At 37.4% G+C, this 25,416-nt stretch overlaps 1 protein-coding gene across 2 annotated transcripts; it reads right to left on the bottom strand.

The window, feature by feature from the left end:
• Window positions 1-131: 131 nt before the first annotated feature.
• Window positions 132-24,633, bottom strand: AGGF1 (angiogenic factor with G-patch and FHA domains 1). Of its 2 annotated transcripts, none has more exons than XM_077171216.1 (14): window positions 24,148-24,633; window positions 23,052-23,148; window positions 22,399-22,604; window positions 21,525-21,671; window positions 19,142-19,330; window positions 14,883-14,952; window positions 8,370-8,481; window positions 7,062-7,113; window positions 4,967-5,068; window positions 4,456-4,621; window positions 4,130-4,212; window positions 2,997-3,124; window positions 2,051-2,150; window positions 132-1,229 (listed from the first exon to the last, which is right to left on the bottom strand). In XM_077171216.1, the coding sequence occupies exons 1-14, from the start codon at window positions 24,325-24,327 to the stop codon at window positions 1,029-1,031; spliced, it is 1,833 nt and encodes a 610-aa protein (XP_077027331.1). In that variant the 5' UTR covers window positions 24,328-24,633; the 3' UTR covers window positions 132-1,028. The 2 variants fall into 2 exon arrangements, with proteins under 2 accessions (XP_077027331.1, XP_054508233.1); XM_054652258.2 differs by lacking the exon at window positions 14,883-14,952 and adding an exon at window positions 10,039-10,390 and having other exon boundaries at window positions 24,148-24,570.
• Between the last annotated feature and the right edge of the window lie 783 nt (window positions 24,634-25,416).

Below are 25,416 nucleotides of genomic sequence, written 5' to 3'. Positions count from 1 at the left end.
GGTAGGATGGTGAGACTACGATGTTTTCCTTGGACAAGTATCAGAACTTCAACTTGAACAAAGTGGGATTAAGTTTTACTCATTTTAGAAGAGGATTCCCATCCCAAAGACAGTTTGAAGAAGCACACTGCTTAAATTGACAATGATTTATTGTGTTTAGGAACATTCAATAAACACCAATCTTTTAGCTTCAGTTTGGAAATCCTTCCCCATCAAAAATCAGTTATTTGTGTTGTTTTTTCCTGGCATAAACTCCATTGCCAGCAATGGATGTATCAGAAAAAGAAGTTAATAAATACAAACAGACAGCAGTTTTCTAAACAAACCTCCTCTTTTAAAGGCATGATACAGATTTACTAAACAAATCTCAAACAAGTTCTTCACAGAAGAAAATTTTGCTACAAGCTGTCTCTGAACATTGTTTTCTTCACTAATGCTGGTAGTTTATTTCATGGAGTATGGTATTTTTGAACAGTAATGATGAATCATTTAAAAACAAGCCTTTTCCCCCTTTTCCTTTGCCAAATGTCTGCTGAGACATGTAGCTAGTACTGAACTGTGTGAATTTAAGAGTGGTGTGCCTCTTGTTGAGCACATCATGACAAACATGAAGAAACAGCAATATGGTACTTTTTTTACTAGGGATCTGGGGAATTTATTTTTTCATCTTGATTTTAAACCACTGTTCAAGTGTAAAGGTATCATATTTAAGTGTAACAGATGTTTTGTGTAACTTTCTGTGAAGTGTAAAAACAATGGAAGATTCCTGTTTCTGATGAAAATAATTTTCAAGTACTTAAATTTGAATATCCCTCTAAACTCCATTCATATCGTATTAAAAATGCGTATAAAAGCATGAAGACTACAGAAAACCAGTTAACATAACAGAGTTAATCTTGAATAAGGTTTTCCACAACTGTATTTTACATATAACCAAACTCCTGCTTTAGCAAAAGCAAAAAGAATAAAAATAAATTCTCTCCCAACTATTTATACTCAGGAATTACCTTGCTGTGGGACTAGATAGTTCAGTCTACAGTCCCTCTAACCCAAAGTGTACTCTTAGCTGTATCCCTTTGTGATTTAGGGTCTTGGAAGTTTTCAGCAAACCTCTCTCTTGCTTTATCCCAGTTCTTTTTATTCTTGCTCTGGACAAGCTGAACATCTTCAATTGAGGCTGGTCTCCTAGTACCTAAACCTGCATGCTTCTGATGTAACTCCAGTTGGATCTGTCAAATACATGAAATATTGTTGTAATTCCAAGTTAGGTATTCTAAATACTACAAATTCTGGTTTTTTAATACACATGCCACCCCCTCTCCCCAAGCACTTCTCTTTTATGTTCTAAACACCTAGATCATACATGAACAGTACCATGAAAATGATGTGTCACATCACCACTTCTGGAACTATGATGTAGAGTCCTGAATAATATCCCAAAATGCCACAAAAATAACTATTATACACCTCACCAAGTGAGCAGCATATGATCCCTGTGCTGGCTAGTTTGACAACACAGGGTATGGTGTGGCTCTGAGTAGCACTACTGCCAAAAGACAACACATCTCTGGGGACAAAAATGGGGCTAACATGGTTGCCACAGAGGCCCACAACTTCCTGGCTACAGTGACTTCTGCCAGCTTTTCCTCTCTCAATGCCCATCATCTAGCTTGATTTTTGTGCTACGTCAGCCTCTGAGAAAGAATTCCACCCTAAACTGATCTTCAAATCACATCACATAAATTATTCCAATTTTCCTCCAGACTTTGTATACAAATACGAGATTACTAATTCAATGGCTAGAAACTGCCTGTCTTCCTTTGCTTACTTTCCTAATGAACACAGTGTAGGAAGGGACAACACTACTGAAAAATTTCAAAATATCCCATTAGTCAAAGAAAAAAGAATTTGAGGTTAGTCCTACTGAGACTATTCTTTCTTAACCAGGCTTTTTATAAGTTTCAAGTGAATAGTGGCATAGAATTATATACTTTTCTCTACAAATACATTCCTATTATTTTTGTCTCAAGTGAAAACCAGAAAGACCTACCGGATCCTTCATGCCACCACCATCCTTTCCCAGACCTTCCCCCTTCTTCCATCCCATCTTCTCCAACATTTTATGTCCTTTGTTGCTGTTGCTGATTTCACTTTGAAGAAAGTTTAAGATAACTGATAAGCAAGAGTTAATATAAAAGAGTATGCTTTCAAATACTGAAAAATAGAAATGTGCATACATATAGAAATCAGGAATCAGTCCATCAAGAGCTATATAGAAGAACAAGCCTCAGGTCAATATCAGCTTTCTAAAACCTCCTGAACTACTTGTTTGCTTTAGGAGTTAAAAGATACATCACGGTTAGGAGGGTATGGATTACAATATGGAAAAAGTGGTATCGCTGCCAAATCATCCTCCTGCACCTATTTCATCATCTCACGCTTCCTTTTATTAATTATCATGCACCTACAAGTTCATGCTTCTTAAAAAAAACCCCAACTACAGCTACAGAGGCAATGTAACAACTGAAGGAACATCAAGTGTCATTTGAGAGGTATATAAATACATCTCCTGTGAGTGGCTGGATATTGACAGTGAGAGAAGCTGCAGGTGAAAAATCTGCATGTGCACTATTACTGGAACTGAATAGGAAAAATAAAAACTGAACCACTTGAAAAACAGACACTATTGAAGATGTCACTAATGCAGCTGGGGAGTTCTTTACATTTTTGAGATGTAAGTGTCCTTACTGCCATCCTTAAGTCCTCACCTTCCATATATTTTTATATGGAAGGTGATGAGTTAATATATAAAAGAACGTGAAATGGGAAGTGTGAGAAACTTAAAATTTTCTAGCTCTCCTAACACAATATATACAGGTTATCTGTAATTTAACAAACTGCAGCCTAGTAACAAATTGATACTTATTTCATTATCATTTTTTTAAAGATTCACAAGAGAAGAACATGGAGGATACTTTCCCCCACCCGCAACTTACATATGAACAGAAGCTGAACTATCATCTCTCTGGAAGGTTCCTTCACTTCCAACGGTCTCTCTGCGTTTTCCTGCTCTGTCTTTGTACTTTGGATTTTTCACTGCCTTGTTGTCTTCATATTCTGTGTTCTTTCCAAGCAGATTTAATTGCATCAAGACAAAGAGAGTGGGGTTTAAATTCTTTGTTTTTGTTAACTTCCCTTTTTCCCTCCAAAAGTATGGGAGCTTCATCCTTTTTTAGTAATTCTAAATCTTGCAACAAAATCTGCAGTCCTCGCTTAGTATTTTCTTAGCTTACAAGCATACCTTGGAAACCATATTACTGCCATCATCATGTAACATTGCCAAATTCAGTAATTTCTCAGAAGCTGTAAATAAAATAACAGATTCTTTTGACTCTTCTCTTGGTACGAAGAGTCAATCTCTCCATATTAAGCAGAAAATCATGTGCACATCACACTGGCTTTTTATATAACCATTTAGCCTGTTCCTCAGCAACTACTTTTTTTTCAGAATAAATGACAGAATTAAGTATGTTTACAGACTCTGTATCAGTATTATTTTGGTATCTGAAGAATTTCATAGAAATGATGGCATTTTGTTTTCTACATGAATACTCAGTACAAATGCTGGAAGCAACGGCATGTTAAAATTATCTCTACAACAGAAGTAATTTGAATACATATATTATATTGCCTGTATGTTCATGTTTCTGTTCTTCTATGGACTTAAAAACCTGAAAAAATTCCCATTCCCTTCCATAATTTTTTCAGTTGCTCATTGTGTTTTCTTTCCAAATGAAAGACAGGACTGCAACTCAGTGAAAACTTAGTCTACAGACATAAAAACGAAGTATCTTGCAAAATCTTAACTTCCAAAGGATTAGGAATCTTGTACACTTTGAAAGGATCTTCAATTTTCAATGGAACTTTCCTGTCCTCTTATCATCATCTTTCTTTGTAGAGGTTTGTAAAAAATACTTATTCAGGGTACAAAAGACAAACAAGGATAAGTTTAAGGGCATTTGAAAACCTCCCTTATTCAACAAAGTCTGTGGCTTAAAATAGGAATCACAAAGTACTTAAAAGAACCACAAGATTACAAAAACTTAATCAACTTCTACTGTAAACTCACCTGTAAACCATATTTTACCCGTATTTGTTTTAATGCTTTTCTTCTGACTAGCTCTCTCTCTTCTTTGCTAAGTGCTGGACAAACTAAAAGGAAGAACATAGGATTGAATTTGCAATTACTAAGGTAACAATGTTCTGAATTATAAGACAAAGGAGAGAATTTTTGTTCTGACATTATTATACATAGACACATATACCAAGAAGAAAATACATCATTATGTACAACTATTACAAGCTGACAAGAAAACTATATGAAAACTGAACGAATTTATTTTTATAAAGTAAACAGCCATAATAAAATATGTATCCTGTGATAATATTACTAACCAGAAGACTCTTTTTTCTTGTCCAGGCGAAGATGTGCTCTAACTTGTCCTGGTTCACATCCATCACAAGTATCACTGCCGGGGTGAATATGAAAAGAAAGCACAGTTTCGCCAATCTTCACCTCATCTCCATGCTCCAGGATGTAGGGATCACACTTTGTTTTAGGCTACAGCAAACAAAAGTTTTAGCAGGCAAATTTAAAACTCATGAAGGACACGAACTCTATTTCATGCACACTACTTACAACTCAGCAGTTCAGTTTGCTCTCACAAATGTAGGCAACTGTTTAATTACAGTGGATATTTCACTCTAGCGACTGTAACCATAGCGGATTTTTCCTAGCAAACATTAAGTACTCCAAGTGGCTAAAATCAGAAGGGAACCAAGGCACGCAGTAATGTATGAAAGAAGACATACAATGGCATTGTAAGTGATTTGCCATAAAACATTTAAAATGACCACAAGATTAGTTTTCTGCAATATAAAGAGCACTAAAACAGGAGGTACTCACCTGGAGAATCTGATTTCCATTAACAACTGTTCCATTCTGACTGCCTTGATCCACAAGAACATAATTTTGCAAATCGTGGTCAAAATACACTTCTGCATGAAACTGACAAATAGAAGCCTAAGTTAAACGTTCTTGTTAAGTGAATACTTAACAATTTAAATGTTATTTTACAGTAAGATTTCAGAATATATTTTGAAACCTTTAAAATGAGCGGCTCTGGTGCTCCACGTTAATAAAGTTTTCATATTTTATGATTTCATTCTTATGAAATGTAAATGAATGGGCCACAACAGTATGAACTAATGTATACAGTTAACGTAATGACTTTGTTCATAAGCTGATTCATTACTGGACAACTATATTCTTCCAACGTGGCAAGTATGCTTTACTTAAAGTAACTGTAAGATTTGGTAATATAGCCTTCTTAACTGTTCTTCTAAATAACAGGCTTTTTCCTCTTAAGGTATTTTAGAGCACTGGCATTTAAAAATAAATCTCATTCTGCTTCCATTTACTTGGTCTTTCATATCTGAAATAACTCCCTAAATACCATGCTTTTGTAACTTTCATATAACTCACCTTCTCCTGCATCTTAATACTTAGGACACAATCAGTACCAATCTTCTGCTGCTTCTTTTATCTCCTTTCTGATATTGAGACTAATAATATGGTGGGTTTTTTTGTTTTGTTTTGTTTTTTTTTTGTCTTTTTGCAGTTCTGTATAGGTATTGCTCCCACAGACCAGAAAAAGTGCAACTCCTAGCCAAATTCATAAAGACATGTACTACCTCCAAAAAAGGCCACTGAACAAACCCAAGTATCAACTTCTCCAACCCACTAGAACTTTCAGTAAAAGCAGTAAGTCTAGAGAAGTGGCTGTTGAAAAGTGACTGTTTCAAAATTGACAATTTAAAGCAATTGTAGTTGCTGTTTTCAGTTAAGAAAAAATAAAAATTGAAGATTGGCTAGCATTTCTTACTACATGGAACACTCCCATAATGATGCAGACTGACTCTAGCTCATTCGATAGACATTTCATTTTCTACTTCTGCTTTGCTGAATAGAACTAAAACTTCTAAAGAGGTCAAATCTGCAAGGTGTAGCATTTTTTAAAATCTCACTTTCCACTCAAGAAAAGCAAACACCAAAGTTGATCACAGCTAAAAAGTAAGAACAGTGAGGAAAACAACTAGTACATAACTTTTTATTTCTGCAGATATGTAATTTATCTTTTCACCTTTGACTCCTTATCTAAAAAGTGAAGTAACTTCTTACATAAACTGTCAGTACCTGTAAAGTACTATAATGGTAACATTACAGAAAAATAAAAGTCTTTTGGTTTCTTTATTTGCCCAGTTTCAAACACATGCCTTAAAAAGTTATTAATAGCAGGGAAATATTTACTCCGGAAATTTTTCTGTATGAAATATAGCAACTGATTAATGAAAACTATCATTTAAAGTAGAAACAGTCAAGTGTGTTTCATGAGATACTTGCATTTATAGATTTTTTTTTTAACAAACTTTTTGCTTGGATGACACAACTTTGTCAATCTACAGTTTTATTTTATTAGGAGTGCTGTATTTAGGGTCTGTGTTGAAGTATTTAGCAAAATAGAGCACAGAATTTATAACAAAAATTTCTATTCAATCTACCATTGAAAGGAATTCTGTTAATTTTTCAAACTCTCTCTACATAATTTCCACAGTTGCTTGAAAGAAAATAAAAGAAACCCCTTTGCTCTGAGCGTAACTGCAAGGATTGCATTACTTGGTAAAGAAATTCTTACTATCTGGCATCAAAATTTTATATATCATTAGTACTTAACAGGATTTGTTCTTAAGTTCAATAACAACAAAATTAAAGACTCAAAGCTTTTGAAAACACACTGTTGATCACGTTAAGCTCCCATTCAGTAAAATACTGTATGTTTTCATTTTTTCTAAATTCAAGTCTGGCTAAACCCATATCTCAATCCGAAAGTTCTTTCAAAAGATTAACACAATGTTCCAAATTTAAAGCCATAAAATCTAAAGCTTCATTCATACATTTATATCTTCTGATCTACCTTTCAGCAGACATGAACAAGAGTTACCTTACTGACTCCAACTTCAGGAATCTGAAGTGTGTGTCCAACATCTTTTTCTCTGGAAAGGCAAGTTGATATACAAATCACAACAAAGTATAAGTAGGTGTTTTAAGTGGCTCATGAAAGGTACATTTCAGTTGAACTGTAGTATCCTATTTCTCTTCAAAGCTATTAGGAATTTTTTACAGATAGAAAGTATTGTGTTGCTGTATACACAATGTAAAGACTTGCTTTAGGTCCCTTCTGCCATTTGTATAAATGATATAAAGCAGATGATTATAAATGATCAAAGAGTACCAATAAATTCTTATTTATAAACCTGATATTTCTATCTGAACTGTCATGCGATGCCTTTAACAGTCTGAACTCTGCATCCTTCAGGCTCTTTAGTGCATCTTGGTGTCCGTGTTCCATGGTGAAGCTGAACTCTTGGTCACATTAGGCAGGTAATACAAGTAAACAAAGAGTAATCTCTACAACAGGGTGAGTTTTGGTTTATTTGCATTTTTTGTTGTCAAAACAGTGCAGTAGTAGGAAGAAGGGATTTGTGTATTACATTCTTATACTAAGGGATTAAGAAGCAAGGCAGCTAGTAAAAGACCTATATGCAAATTCAAAGCAGAGCTGTCTGTTGATCTTCACATACATGACTCAACCTTTAAGAGCAAATCAAAACATGTCTATCAGCATTAGACAGAAACAGCTTTTCCAGGATAAGGTTTTCAAGTAAGCATGGAAGAAAGCTTTACATCATCATTAAATTCATCATCCACACTGAACAAACCAGGTTTAGAACTGTAAGAATGCATACAGTCTAGCACAAACCAGCTTATCATCTAAAGCCAATGAACAAACCCTACTGAAATTTGAAGGTGTGAGGAAGTCTAGTGATCCTGGATTTCTGAAGGGCATTCTTCCATTTCTGAAAAAAAAGTACTTCAGTGGCCTGGGACAACATTTACTTACTTTCTAGGAAACAAGTTTTCAAAGAAGGGCTTGCAGCTGTTCTGCCACTGGAACTCAGTCACAACATCAAGTTATCACTAACTATTCAGGTGTGCTGAGCTGCATTAAGTGTGTATGCTGTTACATTATCATGATGACATGTTATGTGACCTGATTTCCATTTCTTACTGTGGACTCAGAGTTCCTCACAACTGATTTGGTTCCTAACCAAACTCAGAGTTCCTCACAACTGCTACAGGCTAGGGAGACAAGCATGAGGAGTAGAGACAAGCAATCCTAAGTGCTTTTCACAGCTTTTAAAGAGAGGTAGTTTGGGATATAGATGTAAAAAAATTAATTCAGTCTTACCTTCCAATTGTAGCAGGTTTCACAGCAGTGATAATATAAAGTGACCCAGTCTGTAGAACTGGTGATCTTATTACAATTACTCTGATACAAGGAGGCCAGATCTTTTCTTCATCTATAATTATATAGGAAAAAAAATCACCACCACCATTACTACCAACACGTTTCAATTTTAACTTTATAGTCTATAGTTTTCAAAAAACTGAAAAACATTCAGCCTTTAGCTGGCTGAATAATATACAACTTTCATTAAAAGAAATATGTAACAACATCTGAGAGAAAACTTTGATGAGATTGTGGTTTCAAAGGCTGAGTGCACACCAAAGTATTACAAATATTTTCCTAATTCTGGTTTACATGTGGACAACTCTTTAGTTACAGCAGTAAAATATATATACATTTACAAAATTTACTATATATAAAGTATACTATAAATTTATGGATCATTAATTGTCACAGATTAGAAAACAATTTTACTTTGAGAAAAGGCAGCACCTTTTTGTTCACCACATCACAGACCTACTGCATATCAAACTTTGTATCTGACAATTTCTATGTCAAATGCATTTTTACTGGTTTTTTTTCTCTTAGGAGTACTGTTCATCAACATGGATAAGAAAAAATAATAGCTAGAACCTACAGATGCATATGCTTTTTTGCCTGATGATTATATTAAGATACTATATTCTGACAGCTGCATGAATTCTGTACTTGGATGTACATTTGTAAAACAATCTCCAATGATCTCAGCTAGGAGCAGACATAGATAAGAAGATACTACCTTAAAAGGTACTAGGGGAAGAGAAACTGTCCCCAGTTTTTATTACTTCAGCAATACTGCCAAATTGGATATTAAGAAAAGACAATTTAGTCTGAAAGCCTGATGGTAGCAAGCACATTTTGGTTAGCATTAATCAGCCACAATCTGAGTAGTTAAGTAAAGTAATGAAAACATAAGAAACAAACTGACAATAAACTGTGAGCAGGGCACAGGCTACAATACAGTTTTCTATGGGTTGTATTTAATTCTATGATTTGGAATGTCCTTTGCACATACTTAGTTCCAACTGGCTGCATCAAGCCTTTCACAGGTTACCTTTACTTTTTGTTTTGGTTTTTTAAGGACCTAGTACAACACTTTGTTATAAAACAATATACAGGTTTCCTGTCTATATCCATTTCTCACAATTTGCCACTGGAATATAACAAAATAGGATTTCAACTAGTACTGACTACTCCACACTGCTTTTCACCACAGTAGACTGATCTTGCATTCAATTGCACATGACGGTTTACAAACAGTATAAAAAATACTGTATATTAATTTGAGAGAGTCAATACACAGAATTACTGTAAATTACTGTCTAGAACCCCTATTTTAGCAGGATTTAGAGTTTCTTTTCTCCTTTCACTTTCCCAATCAAACAAAATTTTTGGAATCCCTGAGGTTTTTACACAAGCACAGACGTTACATCAGTAACAGCTTTTATAGAAACTACTATTTACTTTTGTACAAGTGAGGAGAGGGAAAGAAATGCTGGTAACATATAGCACGTTTTCAAAACACCCCAAGTCACATACTTTTATATATTTTTCAAATTATACAAACTGTTTTTTTTAACAGGCTTCTGGAAAAGTACAGTAATACCATATATAATCCACAATAATTCACCTTCATTTTCTGAGTATTCTGAATCACCAGTTTCTTCACTTGTTAATTCCTCCTCACTGTAGGTTTCACACTCAGAATCTGTAATTTCACCTTCTTCTAGTTCACTCTCTGTGTCTGCTGTTCTACTGTCATCTGTACACGCTGCAGCATCTGGTGTACTTTTGTGCGAATGTGAATTTATACCATCTGTAGAAATGGATTCTTTGGCTGTTAGACTGTTTAGTGGTTTTGTGTCCATTTTAGTCTTCTTTCTTATATTTGGAGACTCATCTTCTTCAGTAGAACTTACTTGCTCGGTGGTGGAAAAGCAATTCAGACTGTTAGATGATTTCTGCTCTTCTGTGTCCAAATCCTGGAGGGGAGTTATACAATGTTACAGTCTTTACAGATTGAATTTTTCTAAAGAATAGCCTGGAAGTAACTTCTTCACTTAGGAAGAATTATTTTTAGAACGATTAAGAAATAGTTTATTTCACACATGCAGTCAGGAGAACTTTTACATTTCAGTGAAAATATTTTCACATCCTGTTGGATGTGACTGAGACCATCTTCTATTTGGGAAAGTGTGACTGCCCTCCTCTTCTAAACTTCACTTACTCCTCTTCTAAACGTCACTCTTTTCTCACACTTTAGAAATGTTTAGAAACTTTAGAATCTTGTCCTCATTTTCAAACTTGTACAACATCACTCTGAATATTTTCCTATTTTGCTTTTATGACACTCACTTCTGTCCCTCTCTTATTCAATTCTTGCAACTTGCTTAGAAGGTCTTTAACAGATCTTCATTGTATCTTCCTGCTGTTTTTTCTTCTTTTTTATTACCAGAGTCTAGAGTATCTGGAATGCTCACTCATGCTTTAACTATAGACCTGTTCTTCCTCCTTTCAAAACCACATCTTTAACAGAGCCTTTAATCAAGACAGCAGACAGAGAGTGCAAGCTTAACTTATGCTATGCGAAATAGTTATACTAAAAATCCATTTTCTACTGCCAAAAGTTTCTCAATTTCTCTACTGAATATCAGACAGATTGGATCATTACAGGTTTTTCCACTTCCACTTATTTCATCATCAGGAAAAAAAAAAACAACAACATTTTTTAACGGAGAAACCTGAAGTTTCATATTAATTTTGCCAGAGTACCTTAAAAATGTAATTCTCAATCTAGTAGCTTGACAACTATGTTAAAAAAATAAAAGGGAAACAAATAGACAATAGAGAAAGAAGAACAGAAGTATCTTTAAAAGATAAATAAAATCTCAGATTAAATTATGTGCCACTTTGAGTTCAGAGTAAATGCATTCAATTGCCTTGAATTGTATCAAATATTGCAATACAACGGGTAAAAAATACATCCTTGACCACCTTCCATGTGTTTCCATTTCAAGATAAGTGAAATAATGTGAATATTAATATAATGGAAATTAAAGCACTTTCAGAATTGTTAAAATGCATCAGTGCTACAGACTATGACAAACACAAGAATTCCTCTCAGCTATTGGTTAGGAGAGTGTACATTTGAAACACCTTCAGTAAGACAGCAGGTTCTCAGGTAAAACCAATGCTTTTATGCTTTAACTGAAAGACTATTGGTTTGTTCAGGGTTTCTCTATAATGCACTTGCCCTCCTCCCTGAACTCCTTAAGTTCTTGAATAGAAAGGAACAGGACAGGAAGGTCACTGTCTAATGTTGTTTATTTTAAACAAAAAAGTAGTAGTCTTGCCCTAAATAAGCCTACACAGTTTAGACATGTCAAACACATTAATTCCATTAGAAATATTTTTGGAAAATCTGATTTTTCCTTTTATGAGTTATATTTTTCAGTATGTCTGTCTATATTTATGTTTGGTACGGGTATTATATTGATACCAAACATACCAAGGTGTTCTGCACTCTAAAACATATTACTTCTATTACAGAGTAATCTAATAAAGTAGTTCAGGGTACTAATGTAATCTGAAAACAAAGAAGCTACACCATCTGCTCAAATCACAAGCAAGGTGAAACAAGACATGACTGTGATGCACTGATGCCCAAGTATGAGGCTCTAACCACTCAACTCCACAGTGAACCCCATGACATTCTTTGATTTTTGGCATAATTTCAGATATTTTAAACTAGAAAGTAAAAAGGTGCTGTTTCAAAGCCTGGCTACTAAAAACTCTTGGTTCTGTGTTCAAAACAGGAATTTTTAAAAACAGTCTTATAAACAGACCAAGGATTCCACACATACATTCATTCTATGATTTTGCCAATATGACCATTAAGCCTCTTCTCAGCAGCTTCTCTATTTTTTCACAATTGCTGCATTCAACTGTTAAGAAAGCAAATAAACTAAATAGTCAAGTACTGATAAAAATGCAGTCTTTACATTTGAAAACCATGTATGAAATAAAGAATTTTAAAATTGAATATGCATTTTGAGCACTTCGTGATTTCATGGATCTGTATTAAAATGCACATCTGGACAAAGTGCAGATGTATAAACATTAAGCATATGGATAATGAATGAACCTTATAGCATTTGACACAATCTTGTGTTGCAGAAATGCTCTTCCATTGTGTGTGACTATGTACTGGTTTCGGCTGGGGTAAAGCTAATTTCATTCAACGTGCCTAGTGCAGGGCTGTACTTTGGATTTGTATTGAAGATGTGGCTGATAATGCAGAGATTTGTTTCTAGTTTATTGCTGAGCAGCGCTTACACAAACCAAGGTCTCTTCTTGCACCACTCCACCAGCAAGGAGGCTGGGAGTGCACAAGGAGATGGAAGCAAGACACAACCTATATAGTTGATCCCAGCTGTCCACAGGGTATCCCACACCATATGGCATCATGCTTACCAATAAATGCTGGGGGAGGGACAAGGAAGCAGGAGGGATGTTGAGACTTTGGCCTTTGTCACTATTACCTGTGCTGGAGCCCTGCATTCCTGGGGATGCCTGCCTGGGCAGGGAAACAGTGAATTAATTTCTTGCTTTTTCTTTTGTTTGCGCATGTGGTATATCTCAATCCACAGGTTCTCTTACTCCTGTCCTTCCAATGCTCTTCCCAGTCCTGCTGCTGGTGGAGTGGGTGAGCAGCTGTCTGGGACTCAGCTGCTGACTGGAGTAACCATGGCTGACTACCCGTACTAACACAGAACATGTGTAGCACGTAATAAAGTCTAACTAGGCAAACAGCACCTAATGCCTTGCCTCTGTAGAGTCATCACTTAAAAACCAGGAACTGGCAGTAAGCACAAAATTTGGTAAATACTAGTGTAGTATTTCAGGGTACTAGTGTACCATGAAAAATGCAGTAAATTCTAGCAATGTACTTGATTTCTCAATGACTATCTAACTCTTCATCCCAAACTCACTCCACAAGACACAAAGTATGCAAGCAGATGCTGATTTTAACCATTTTTTACACCATGATATTTTCTCATACACGTACATTTTTTCATTGTCGCCTTGCCCAATACATCTAGACTGACACCAACACTCATGAGTTAGACATGGATAGACTCAATGTGATCCAGGTTTGAAAAACTTTATATCTACTGGGTATTACCACATGATCTCTGGGATTTTTCTCACTAAACTGAAGCTGAAAGGTGCAATCAATCTGACAGATAATGAACTATTTTTTAACTACAGAGTTGAGTTGGTTCATATTTCTGCATCCCTGACAAAGTCAGCCAAAAGTACTTTGAAATCAGGATATTTATGTATCCTATTAGGACTGATCTTATAAGAATAACAAATAATGCCTATGTGACTGGAACTGATTGTTTTACGTTATAGAAAATATGCCACAAACTTTTACAATGACCTGTTGAAGTACAGACTGTCCTACTTAGAAAATATATATTATCATTGTCATTGAACTGTTTTTAATGAAAATTTCAAAGTATTTTAAGCATTTAACTATACATTTTGCTTTACTGTTACAGAGCAAGACATTTTGTCTTTCAACACTTCAATTTTTCTGTACTATGGCTGACCACCATGCATGTTCATGCAATTCTTCAGCATCCCCATACATGGGAACTTATTATTGTGAGCATAATTGGCTCAATTCTAAGAACTGCACTGTTTAAATTATTTTTTTTTTCTAAATTTATTTTATACAAAGCAGAGAAATATAGACAGATACAACTTTTCTCAAATGTGTAGCCTGTTTTTTGGTCTGCTAGAAGTTCAGTAGGTGATTTAGCAGATTCATTTGTTCTCAGCACTCTTCTACAGGACTGAATAGCACGCCTTTAGCATTGACACCTTCAATATGAAATTAATCTGAAATTCAGTATTTTACTAAAGAAGTAGTTTCAAACACTTAAAAACAGCTCTTCCACTCAAATGACTAAGGTTTCATGTGCTAAAATCATTCCGCAAGTACTTTAGTTACTCTTATCCACTCTACACAATACTCAATTTTCCAGTGCAAAAAATCTAATTAAATGTCAGAAAAAAAACCCTCTTCCTACAGCATATTGGAGCCATTTTATACACTGGTGGTGGACAGCTCTGAATTAAATAACAGTACCTAAAGAATGAGTAGTTTCTTTAGTCCAGTCGATTTATGTTATACAGGGATGCTAAATACTTCTCTTCCCAAATATTCTAGAATGCCATCAAAGTTTTCTTCAGATGTTACTTACAAAGTATTTAAAATCTATTTGAAAGCTACTTTCCAGGTGAATGAATTTTGATTAAATAGCTTTAAAAGATTTATTAATTCCTTTAGGAAAAAAATGTATCCAAACATCAATTACTAGATATTCTTTTTTCTTCAACAAAAATATCAAGGTTAAAGGTAAACATCCATGGACTAATGTGTGTTTGTTGTCTCAACTCTACCTTTACCAGAAGCTGCCAATCCAAAAGAAGAAATCTTCATATTAGCCATGGTTTCTGTCAACTGACGTACCTAAAGATGGGATGAATATCAGCAAAAAGTAAACTACATGTGATAAAAAAAGTAAAAAGTCACTGCTTCAAGAGTTGTATGGGAAACACTGCTATAACCACCTTGCCTCTCCTACAGATGTAGCTATGATGAATCTATAATGGAAAAGAACATGGTAGAAGTTAATTTTAAGTACCACACTGAAATAAAATTTAGTAGGTGGTAGCTTGAAAATTAAAAAAGAAAAAAAATTATGGAAAAAATGGCACGTGTCAGAACTTCCTTCTAAATTTTGCTATGTATTTCTAACAGCCCAAATGCAGCAAGTAGAACTGCAGGATCACTACTGCACAGTCTATTCTCCAAACTACGTGGAAGCCCTGGATCTTGATACTCGGCCAGGGATCCTATTATCACTTATGTCACCTTTTAAAAAATTTTTAAACTTTTCCAAATTTAGTTATTTAAAGGTTTTTCTTGTACAGAAGAAAACACCATGTTTCTTGTCCCACCTTTTTTCTGACCTACCCCTTCAAAAAGATACTAGAAGTCAACTGCATGTCTAAAAGTTTCAAGGTATTCTACCAATGCTTTTTTATGAACTGCACGGAGGCCAGCACTTCATCCTGGCAAAAAAATCCTGACTGTCAGTTAAAAACAAGCAAATAGAGATAGCATACTTTGTTTCACAAGTCAAAAGAAAACTATTTGCAATACAGTTTCAGTTTGTGACTGAAAAGCAAGGATGTCTTTAAGGAAAGTTCTTGTATGAATTAGGAACATTTCCCAGGTGATAGTAAGCACACGATTTTCCACTCTGCTGTTTTTTACAATTAGAATTACTTTCATATTAGCCAACATTTATGAGTATTTTCTTGTTTTTCAAAAGGTTATTCACCTCTTAAAAAATGCAATAATATTTTAACATATTAATTTTATCCTTTGCAATCTCAGAATTATATTGGATTTTTTTTAAGAATGTTACAATATTTTTTGACAACTCACTTGTCAAAAAATAATTAACGCCTATTTCTGTAGGGTTAAGTATCCTAGTTTCCCACTTACAAATAAATACTGTATGTAAGATAGCTGAGTACATGAATTTCCTCACAATAGCTAGAAATTAAACCACAACAAAAAACCCTTCTGTGACCAGAAACAAAGTTAATGGATTGTTCCAGTTACAATAGTTTTTAAAACAAAAAAGGTACTTTGGCTTATATTAAGTCATTCAAAAAATCACACGCAATTTTGGTAAAAATCATTGTTTACTAATACCATCTACCTAGAAATATATGCTTGATAATCTACACACATAACTGCTAAATTTCCTTATTTCTTGTATTTGACAATTTCTAAGTTATTATAAATATCTATAAATATTTGTTCACATTTATTCCTTTAACTGAAAAAGAGAGAAAAATTGGATATGGTTCTGTAAGTACTGCTGTCTTCCCCTGCCTTAAGGGGAATGGATATTCTTATAAAGAATAAGAATGGGTATTCTTATAAACCACCTCAGCTTCAACCAAGAATTATAAAGTTCATGGGGTGAATGACCTGTTCCAGAAGGACACCCTGTTTTCTTAACACTAGTGGTCTATAGCCCAGGCATTAAACCAAATCCTCCTCCTACCTGTAGAAAGGCAAGTAAAACCTACTTTGGTCAAGAAATGAGGCAATGTTGGGACCAGTTTTCAGGCTAGCAGCACAATTTAATAATGAATTGGGAAAAGCAGTAATGATGTACTAGTCTTCAAAAGCATTGTAATAACCTGAATAATTTAAACAGCATTCAGGGAAAGAAAAGGGAGAAGGCTGGGCAGTATGTTTGGAGAAAAGCATTTCAATATACAATGCTTCAACTACGAAGTCCTGTTTAAAACCAGATGTTTTTAGATTTATTCTACCATGAATGAATTAGTGCCTTTGCCAATACAAGACTAAACTGGACAATAATACTGCCAAAAAATACCATGCATCTATGCACTTGACTGTGCAGCTTATAAACTAATTTTCCAATTTTGTAACAGAAAAATACTGTCTTTTATTCTAGAAAATCTTAATCTTTTATATTAATGTAACATGGAATTTTTAAGTGATTAATAACAGTACAAGAATGAAATGTTTTAACTTAGCTATGTAAACTGTATCTGTAAGTTTTTCTTCTAAATCCAGCAGTGCATTTACAAAGAAGTGCACTAATAAAAAGGCATTATTTTATTTTTGAAGTTTAAAATTGAGAGCGTCCTATGTTTCACTTTGTATTCTCTCTGTTTTTGTTAAAAAAATAAAAAAAGACCACAATTACTTCTTTGACATAGGCCTTCACTCCCTGTTCACAGAAGAGAAGATCTGTGCACTACAGTATACTTTAAATGATTTCTCTGTTACCTTTTTGGTGAAACAAATTAATTCACAAATAAAGCAAAGTACTCAGTTCACCATGAATAAAACAGACTAGAAAAAAATGGATGTTTACCTCCTACCTTGTGACTGTGGAAGTCTCACAGAAAAGATCTGCTAACAAGACTATCTAAACAAAAATATTGGTACAAAGTAAGCTTAAGACAAACCTCTATTTCTAGTATAATGAGATTACAGAAGCAGACTATGATGGGAGTCTAAAAAGTAGTCAACATTATTTGACAGGTCAGAGCTATACATGGCTTAAAACTTTTATAAACACTTGTTGGTTTAGGTAACAGTTCATCACAGAACTAAATTTAAGGGACCTATTAATCAGTTTATGATAAAGACTTATTCCTATGAGCTTTTCGTGATTCTTTCCTGACACATGATGGATAAAATTCTGTACTGACCAATGCCTTTTGAGAGTGGCAGAATGCTAATTCAGCATTTGCACAGAGCAGGCTGTGAACCTGGGTGCTGGTAAAACTGCACTTCCACTGCAATAGCTCTGTTCTCTTAAGTCTAAAGAATCGTTATGCTTAGTGTTTGTAAGTACCCAGATCAAGCTTTCCAAATGGAAAGGTTCACTTGAGGTTTCCTCAAGGAGCAGAAATTCCTGCATTAGCCACAATTTGTTTATAAAATGTGTAATCAGTCAACAACCACTATACATGTAACCTATTTACACTTTTTCTTAATGTAAATAGTTTCCATTTTCAAGTCTTTCAGATGACCTCACTCTTGATTAAAATTTTGAACTGTGCACTGATGTTATATGACTATTACGTATGGATATCTGGACAGTAATGTAATTATTTCAGGTTTTAACCAATCTGCATGTCTGAGGCCTATATAATGAAGCTATATAATGGTTAAAGCAGTAGCTTTGAAGAATGCAAACCAAAGAGAATTCAAACTGGAGAAATCAATATACTCAATTTTATCTTAAAGTAATGAAACAAATTGACAGAATAGAACTCAACATCAGTAAGAGTGTTCGTAACAGAAATGCTTCCTGAGGTTTAATAGCTGTGTTAGTACTTCTTGGTGTTTAGGAGTCAGTAATGTTTTTCAAGAAATGGTATGCTTTCTTAGCACTCAGAAAAATTTTGTAATTTAAAATAGGTATTAATTACAATGGGCATTTATTAAGATGTACAGCTTATCCACACACTTATGACAATGAAAATGCAGTGAGCAAGTATCAATAGGAGAACATAATATGCAAAGAAAAAGAACTTCAAAAACACCAATCCCAAATGATAGCAGAGATACAGTAAAATGGCAATGGACTGCACTCTGGAATGCAGTCACAGAGAAAGGATTGTGTACGAGTGTATTTTCAAAATTTAAGTTTTTTTTGTTCATAATGTGAATCTGAAAAAATCCAACCACACATAAAAACCAACACCAAATCATAAGCCAAAATCCCAAACCCAAGACATTGGATTTACATTCTGATGTAAATCCAGCCCACAAAACACTGAATTCATTGTAGTGTACCTGCTATTCAAAACACTCAATTTTAGACTCCTTTACAGTTGGGTAGTATTTAAAAAAACTTGAAAAAGTGAGGGGATCCAAGTTAAAAGTTTAATTCTTAATCACTCAATGGGAAAGTTATTTGAACACTAACTACACGTTAGCAACCTGCTGTATATAGTTTTAGTATGTTTAAATAGTTTAAAAAATAAAGCATACATTCTCTGCATAAAACCAAGCCCCACAGTCTGTAAATTGCATCATAGACAAAAACCCAATAGATTTTGCATTTTCTGTCTATCCGTTCTGAGGTTACCTTATACTCATCTGCAGCAATCCACTCTGGTTCTTTTCTCTTCTTCTTCCCCTTTTTATCCTTGGTGTGCTTAGTACCAGAGGCCTGGTAAGACTGCAGATCCACTCGTGAATGAAACTGGTATCGGCCGCTTTCCACATCACAGTAGTAATAAATTCCAGTTGCTGGGTCATAATACAGTTGGTTTTCCTTTATAAGAAATGAAGAACAATGTTATCACATCAATAAAAATACTGTTCAAAGAAGCATCTAATTAATAAAGAACTGTGGTGGCTTGATCCTGGATGGCTACCAGATGCCCATCCAACCACTCTGTCCACTCTCCTCCTCAACAAGACTGGTAAAGAAAATAAGATGGAAAGCTCATGAGTCAAGATGAAAGTCACTATCATGGGCAAGCCAGATTTGACTTGGAAATAGCTAAAATACAGCTGGATGATAAGGATTAAATTAAAACATCTCTTCCATTTTTTTTTTCACAAGCTCAATGGTACTACTTCATTCCCAGCTCCTCTCCCTGTCTTCTCCCACTTGAGTGGTGCAGGGAAATGAGGAGTAGAGGGGCTGAGATCAGTTAATGGAAGTCTCTCTCTGCTGCTGCTTCTCCCCTGCCCAGCATGGGATCTCCAAGAACTGCTCAAGCATGGGTCTTCCACAGGCCACAGTTCCTACCAGGGAAGCTCCTACCAGGGAGATGTGCTCTGAGCTCTGGCATGGGCTCTCCAGTCCCCTAAGTGATGCCTTAGGATTTTAGCTTTTATATTTTTCATGTATTTGTAATCCTGCAGTTTATTAGTGTCTAACTCCAAACTCCTTATAGAGTGTTAGCTGCTGCTTTCCCATTTTGGCCAGACAAAACAATTCCTCTCCAGGCCTGGGAATTAAGAAATGTAAACAAAAGTGAGCTGTGGGTGGAAGCAGACTTGGGGTAAATGACTTCATTATCTGAAAGTGTAAATGGAAGATTAACCCCAAAAATGCAAATGGACCAAACTTATATAAATATAAAAACCCATGACCTGTTGTCCATTTTTTGGGCGTAGCCTCTAGGGAGGCTTTGGCTGCCCTAAATGTACCTAAAGGCCCTTCAATAAATGTAACTGCTTATTCCCTTGATTTTGTCTGGTCTCTGTGTTTAGGTAGCCAAAGAAGGCATCATAAGGAGCTGCTTCTGTGTGGGATCCTCCATGGACTGTAGTATGAGTAGTTTCTGCATGGTCTGCTCTGGTGCTTGGAGAACCTCCTCCTGCTCCTTCTTCTTTGCCCCTGGTGTTCACAGGGTTATTTTTCACACTCACCCCCCATACAGACTCCACTGTGCACAGTTATGCCCCTTCTTACACTGGTTTCAGAGAGGCACCACCAGCTTCTCTGATGGCCGTGCTGTGCCCTGCAGTGGGACCAGCCATGTCCAGGCAGCCCCTGGCCTTCTCTCAGAGAGACTATCTCTGCACCCCGGCCCCATCATAACTTTGCCAGCAAACCCAATGCAAGAACACTTCCTGTAATTCAGAACACTTATGTACCAAGAAAAGATATTCTTTTGGATAATTTGGATAATTCTACCATAAACTGTAATCTATAGCCCCAAACAATTATGTATAACTATATCCACAAACAATGTCAAAACCAATGGTATCCTTTAAGACCTTAAAAACGAAGTCCAGAAGCATCCTGAACAGAGTTGCCTACCTGATTCATTTTCTACAGTTGAGTTGAATATAACACAGCAAACAAACTCTCTGTTCTCAGTGCAGTACAGTGTATACATATCTATCCACATATCTGTATACATATACAAACACACCTCAGAAGACAAAAAGAAAACCTTTGCAAAAGCTATATAAAAACAAACATCAAAAAGTAACCATTAAGAATTTCTAACCCATCATCTAATCTTCTTCTAACATTTCTAAAAGAAGTGTCTTCTTTTCCTGTAGAATCAAACTAGTTGGTAACAGTACTCAAGTAAAAGCACAAACATTTTGTGTATTTTCTCCCAAGACTCTTTTCACTGTGGAGAACTGACTTCAGAAATATGTTTTTTTTTCTAAACAAGACATCTTTAAGCTCAAGCTTTTAAGTTTGAAAGAGTTACAGATCAACTTTATAGCATATAATCTGTACAATTCCAAGTAACTTAGAGACCTATGAGACATCAAAAACAGAATTAAAATCTAAACTTGTATCTTAGCCTGCTATCTTTAATTTGACTGAAATAATTAATAAACTAATTAACAAACTTTTAACTATTCATTTTCAGTAACCTGTTTTTCAAAACATAAGATCAGCTTGGATCTTAGTTCTTCGCTCCTATCAACTTTTACTAACAAAACTTTTGTGATAGACAAAATATTCCAAGGATTTAGGAAATGATCCTTACTGAATTGTAGTAGAATCCAGTGCTATGGTCATAATACAATCCTGTATTTTCATCATATATAAATCCAGTTTGTGAAACAGCAGCCTCTGCAGCAGCTCTCAAGCTCTCTGCCAAAGAACCTTCTGGTGCTGAAGTTTCTTCTGTCTCCTGATAACAGAAAGCAAGAAAGATAAGTGGTCTGTGAATCTGGACTGTTTCAGAAGGCAAAAATCCGGCTGTGGTTTACTGGAAAACTCCTACTTATTTAACAAGGACCAAAACTCCTACTTATTTAACAAGACTTCAGCCTGTGTCTTTCATTTTTCTCCAGCTTTACTCAAAAGTGACTCAACCAAATATACATACAAGAAATATCTTTCAGAGCATCCCTAAGACAGATTTCTGACATCTATTCCATTTCAGATGCTAGATGCACAAACTCAGTAAACTGAGTGACCTAAGAGAAGGCTGAAGATCAGGGAAGAAAACCAACCCACCACAAAATAAACAAAGAAACCCCACCACCAATGTTCTTCTCCTTATATCTTACTTCCTTACGTCAATGGAAGAAAATACAAAAAGCACTATTTAAGAAAATTAGCATGGACATATTGGACATACTATGCTGAAAAAAAGATCTCGCTTCCAGGCTATGCAGGATATATATGCCTTTTCACAAGATCTCTCAAATTCCAAGACACAAATCTAAGAGGGTGCTCCACCTGGAACATACTACAAAAAGAACTAGTTTTGAAGTACAAGGGAATTATCAGCACTAGACCATCACAAAAAATCATTTTGTATAAAGATCTCAGGACCGCAAGCACATCTTTTAGATGGAATATTAACAGAATACTGATTTCAAAACTGATAAAACTCCAGACAGTCCAAAAACCTGTGAATTCTGGACGAAATTTTCCTCTTCTCCACCTTCAATAGCTCTGGTGCTATCCTTCCTCAGCGCAATATTAACACCTGCCTCCGATTCCTCTGTGGAGTTATGCTCAGTGCCTTCACTCTCATGACTGTGCTGCACTGGTAGCTCCGATGCACAATCTTGAGTATCAGTGTGATTGTAATAATTTTCATAGTAGTAATAATCTGTCGGGGAAGAGAAAGAAAAGTTGAAGTTGCATAAATTAGCAAGGGAGTATTTTACTAATGCAGTTTAAGGATGCTAAATCTTAAACTGGAAATTTATACAATTAAGTAGTCTAACGAAAATCAAATATTAGGTAGTGCCTCTACTCTGAATTTATTCCAATCCTACGTCTTGTTTTCATATACTTCAAAAATTGGTAAAGCATGTATGTTTGCAACATGAGATTACTACGTAACAAATTACAATGGCATGAGTTCTGCTACTTCACGCTACATTTGATCCTGAATTAATGCCTTGAATGAATACCAAAAGGTCTGAAAGATAATGTCAGGTTAAGGAATTTAATTCAGCAAAGGATATCGACCCGAAATGTATTCTATATTACAACATTTTCAAACTAAGATACTGTTCTATATCCCTAGTTAAACAGTCACCACCCTCTCTACCTGCTTGTGACCATGCAGCACAGTCCTCTGTCTGTACTTCTACACTAGACGTATCCTTCTCCTTTCTATTATGGATTTCTTTAGTGAGTTCTTCTACCTGAAAGAAAAATTGCATGTTAAAAACACAATACTGCCATCAATTTTAGTGCTCTGCCATCTCAGAAAAGAGAGTCAGCCTATTTCGCATTCTGTAATTCAAACAAAACATAATGGCATCACAGGTGTTTCAAGTGATTTTGTTTGGCAGGAGACAATTTTGTACTTGAATGGCTGGCATGAAGAAACACATAATTTCTGCTCACAAAGGAGCACAGAAACTTAACCGAGGTTATTCCTAAATGCCCACCCTGTAAACTTGGATTTCAAGCAACGATCACTGTCCTGTAGTGATGACTGTGGCATTTACAAAGCACAGAATGTTCTGAACTAGAAGGAAACCACGAGGATCACCGAGTCCAACTCTCGGCCCTGCACAGGACACCCCAAGAGTCACACCATGTGCCTGAGAGCATTGTCCAAACGCTCCTTGAGCTCTGGCAGGCTTAGTGCTGCGACTGCTTCTCTGCGGGACCTCTTCCATTGCCCAAGCATCCCCTGTGCCAAGAACTTTTTTCCAATATCCAATCTAAAATGCCCCTGACACAACTTGAGGCCGTTCCCTTGGGTCCTGCCAGAGAGGAGATCAGTGCTGCCCGGCTGCCTCCCCTCACAAGGAAGCTGTACACCGCAGAGAGGACTCCCCTAAACTTCCCTTTTTTGCCAAAAGCATTCACAGAGACGCCTTGCCATTCTTCCTTTGCCTAACACTTCGTTCAATAAACTTATTTTCCTCTGATACATGTAATTTTTCCTTCTGACTGCAAATCTAACCCTGTGGTAGAGAAGGTGTTACCATTCTCACTACCAAGCTCTGACTCGAGACCTCAAACCTGCTCTGCCCCTCGCAGGCCAGGAGAACGCGGCGAGCTCCGGGAGCTGAGGAACCCTGAGGAACGGGCACATCGGGAGGAGGGGACAAGCGGAGCGCATGCCGAGCGGCTCCCGGCCGGGGGGCGGAAGGGTCGGAGGCCGCGGTATCCGGGGCGCGGGGCCCTACCTGCCTCCTGAGCGCCGCGCCGCTCTCCCGCTCCCGCCGGTACAGGCGTTGGGCGCGCCGCAGCCGCCGCCGCGCCCGCTCCAGTTGCTCACGGCACGCGCCCAGTTCCGCCTGCAACGCCGCCACCGCCTCCTGCTCGCCCGGGTCCGCTCGGCTCTCGGCGCCCGGCGGGGAGGCCATGGTCGCCGGCCCGCTCGCCCCTGTGCCGCAGCTCAGCGCCCGCCCTCCGCCCGCCCCGCAGCGCCCGCGCGGCTCCGCCCGCCGGCCCCGGCCATGGCCATGGCGCCCGCCGGGCGCGAGGGCAGGAAGCGGCGCAGGGCGCGCGCCGCCGCCGCACCGAGAGCTGTCCCGCGCGGGGCACGAGGGTCCGTCCGTGGGGCGGGGGCGGGAAAGCGGCGCGGGGCCCGGAAACGCGGGGAGCAGCCGGAAGCGGCGCGCGCGGTAGTGCGCGTGCGCACGGGAAAGGGCTGCGGCGGGACCGGGGGCGGGGCTGGGGCCGGGCCGGGCCGGGGGCGGGCCCAGGGGCGGGCCCAGGGGCGGGGGTCAGGGGCGGGGGTCAGGGGCGGGGCCGGGGGCGCGGCGAAGGCGGGGGCGGGGCAGGCGGAGCGGGGGCTCCCGGGGACTGGGCCGACACCGGGAGCTGGGGCGGGCCGTGCCTCCCGTGTACGGCGGCAGCGTCGGGAACAAGATGAAGGATGAGCAGCAACGCCCAAAGGCGGGGTGGTCTCGGCGCCGGACGTGCTCGAAGTCTGTTACTGAGCTCCACCATCACCTAGGCTTCGTCGTGTCAGGCAGAGCTTGCTGCTGGTGGTGGGCCCCAGGGTTCCAGCTGCATCACATAAGAAAATGAAAAGTAATTCTAGCGTGTGCTTTCATGCAAAAGTAGGGCACATTTTTGTTTGAGGGTTTTTTTTGTGTGCGTTTGTTTGTTTTAGAGTGGGGAGGGGGATGTTTCTTGAGACTTCTCAGTCAACAGTGTGGCAAACCACACCATCTCCTGGCTAGAAATTGCCGCGTCCGGAGGTTGTTGCAGTTGGAGCCATTTACACATCATTCAGAGTCAGTGCTGAGAGCTGCGGTACTGCAGCCCTGGATAAATTTCTGCTCCTGAGATTTCTAGAAGCAGTTGCAGAAGGTTCTTGGGCTTTCCCCATGAGCCCCATCTCAATATCATAATTTTCCAAACTTAACCTCACAGGCTTCTTATTTTAAGTGTGCTTAAATGATGATGATGACCACGGTGCTTCTCAGTTTTCAATAAATTGTGTG

The sequence above is a fragment of the Agelaius phoeniceus genome, chromosome Z (genome assembly GCF_051311805.1).
Source record: "Agelaius phoeniceus isolate bAgePho1 chromosome Z, bAgePho1.hap1, whole genome shotgun sequence".
Taxonomy (NCBI): Eukaryota; Metazoa; Chordata; class Aves; order Passeriformes; family Icteridae; genus Agelaius; species Agelaius phoeniceus.
Note: the sequence above shows the minus strand (reverse complement) of the source record. Positions and strands in the feature narration are given on the sequence as shown.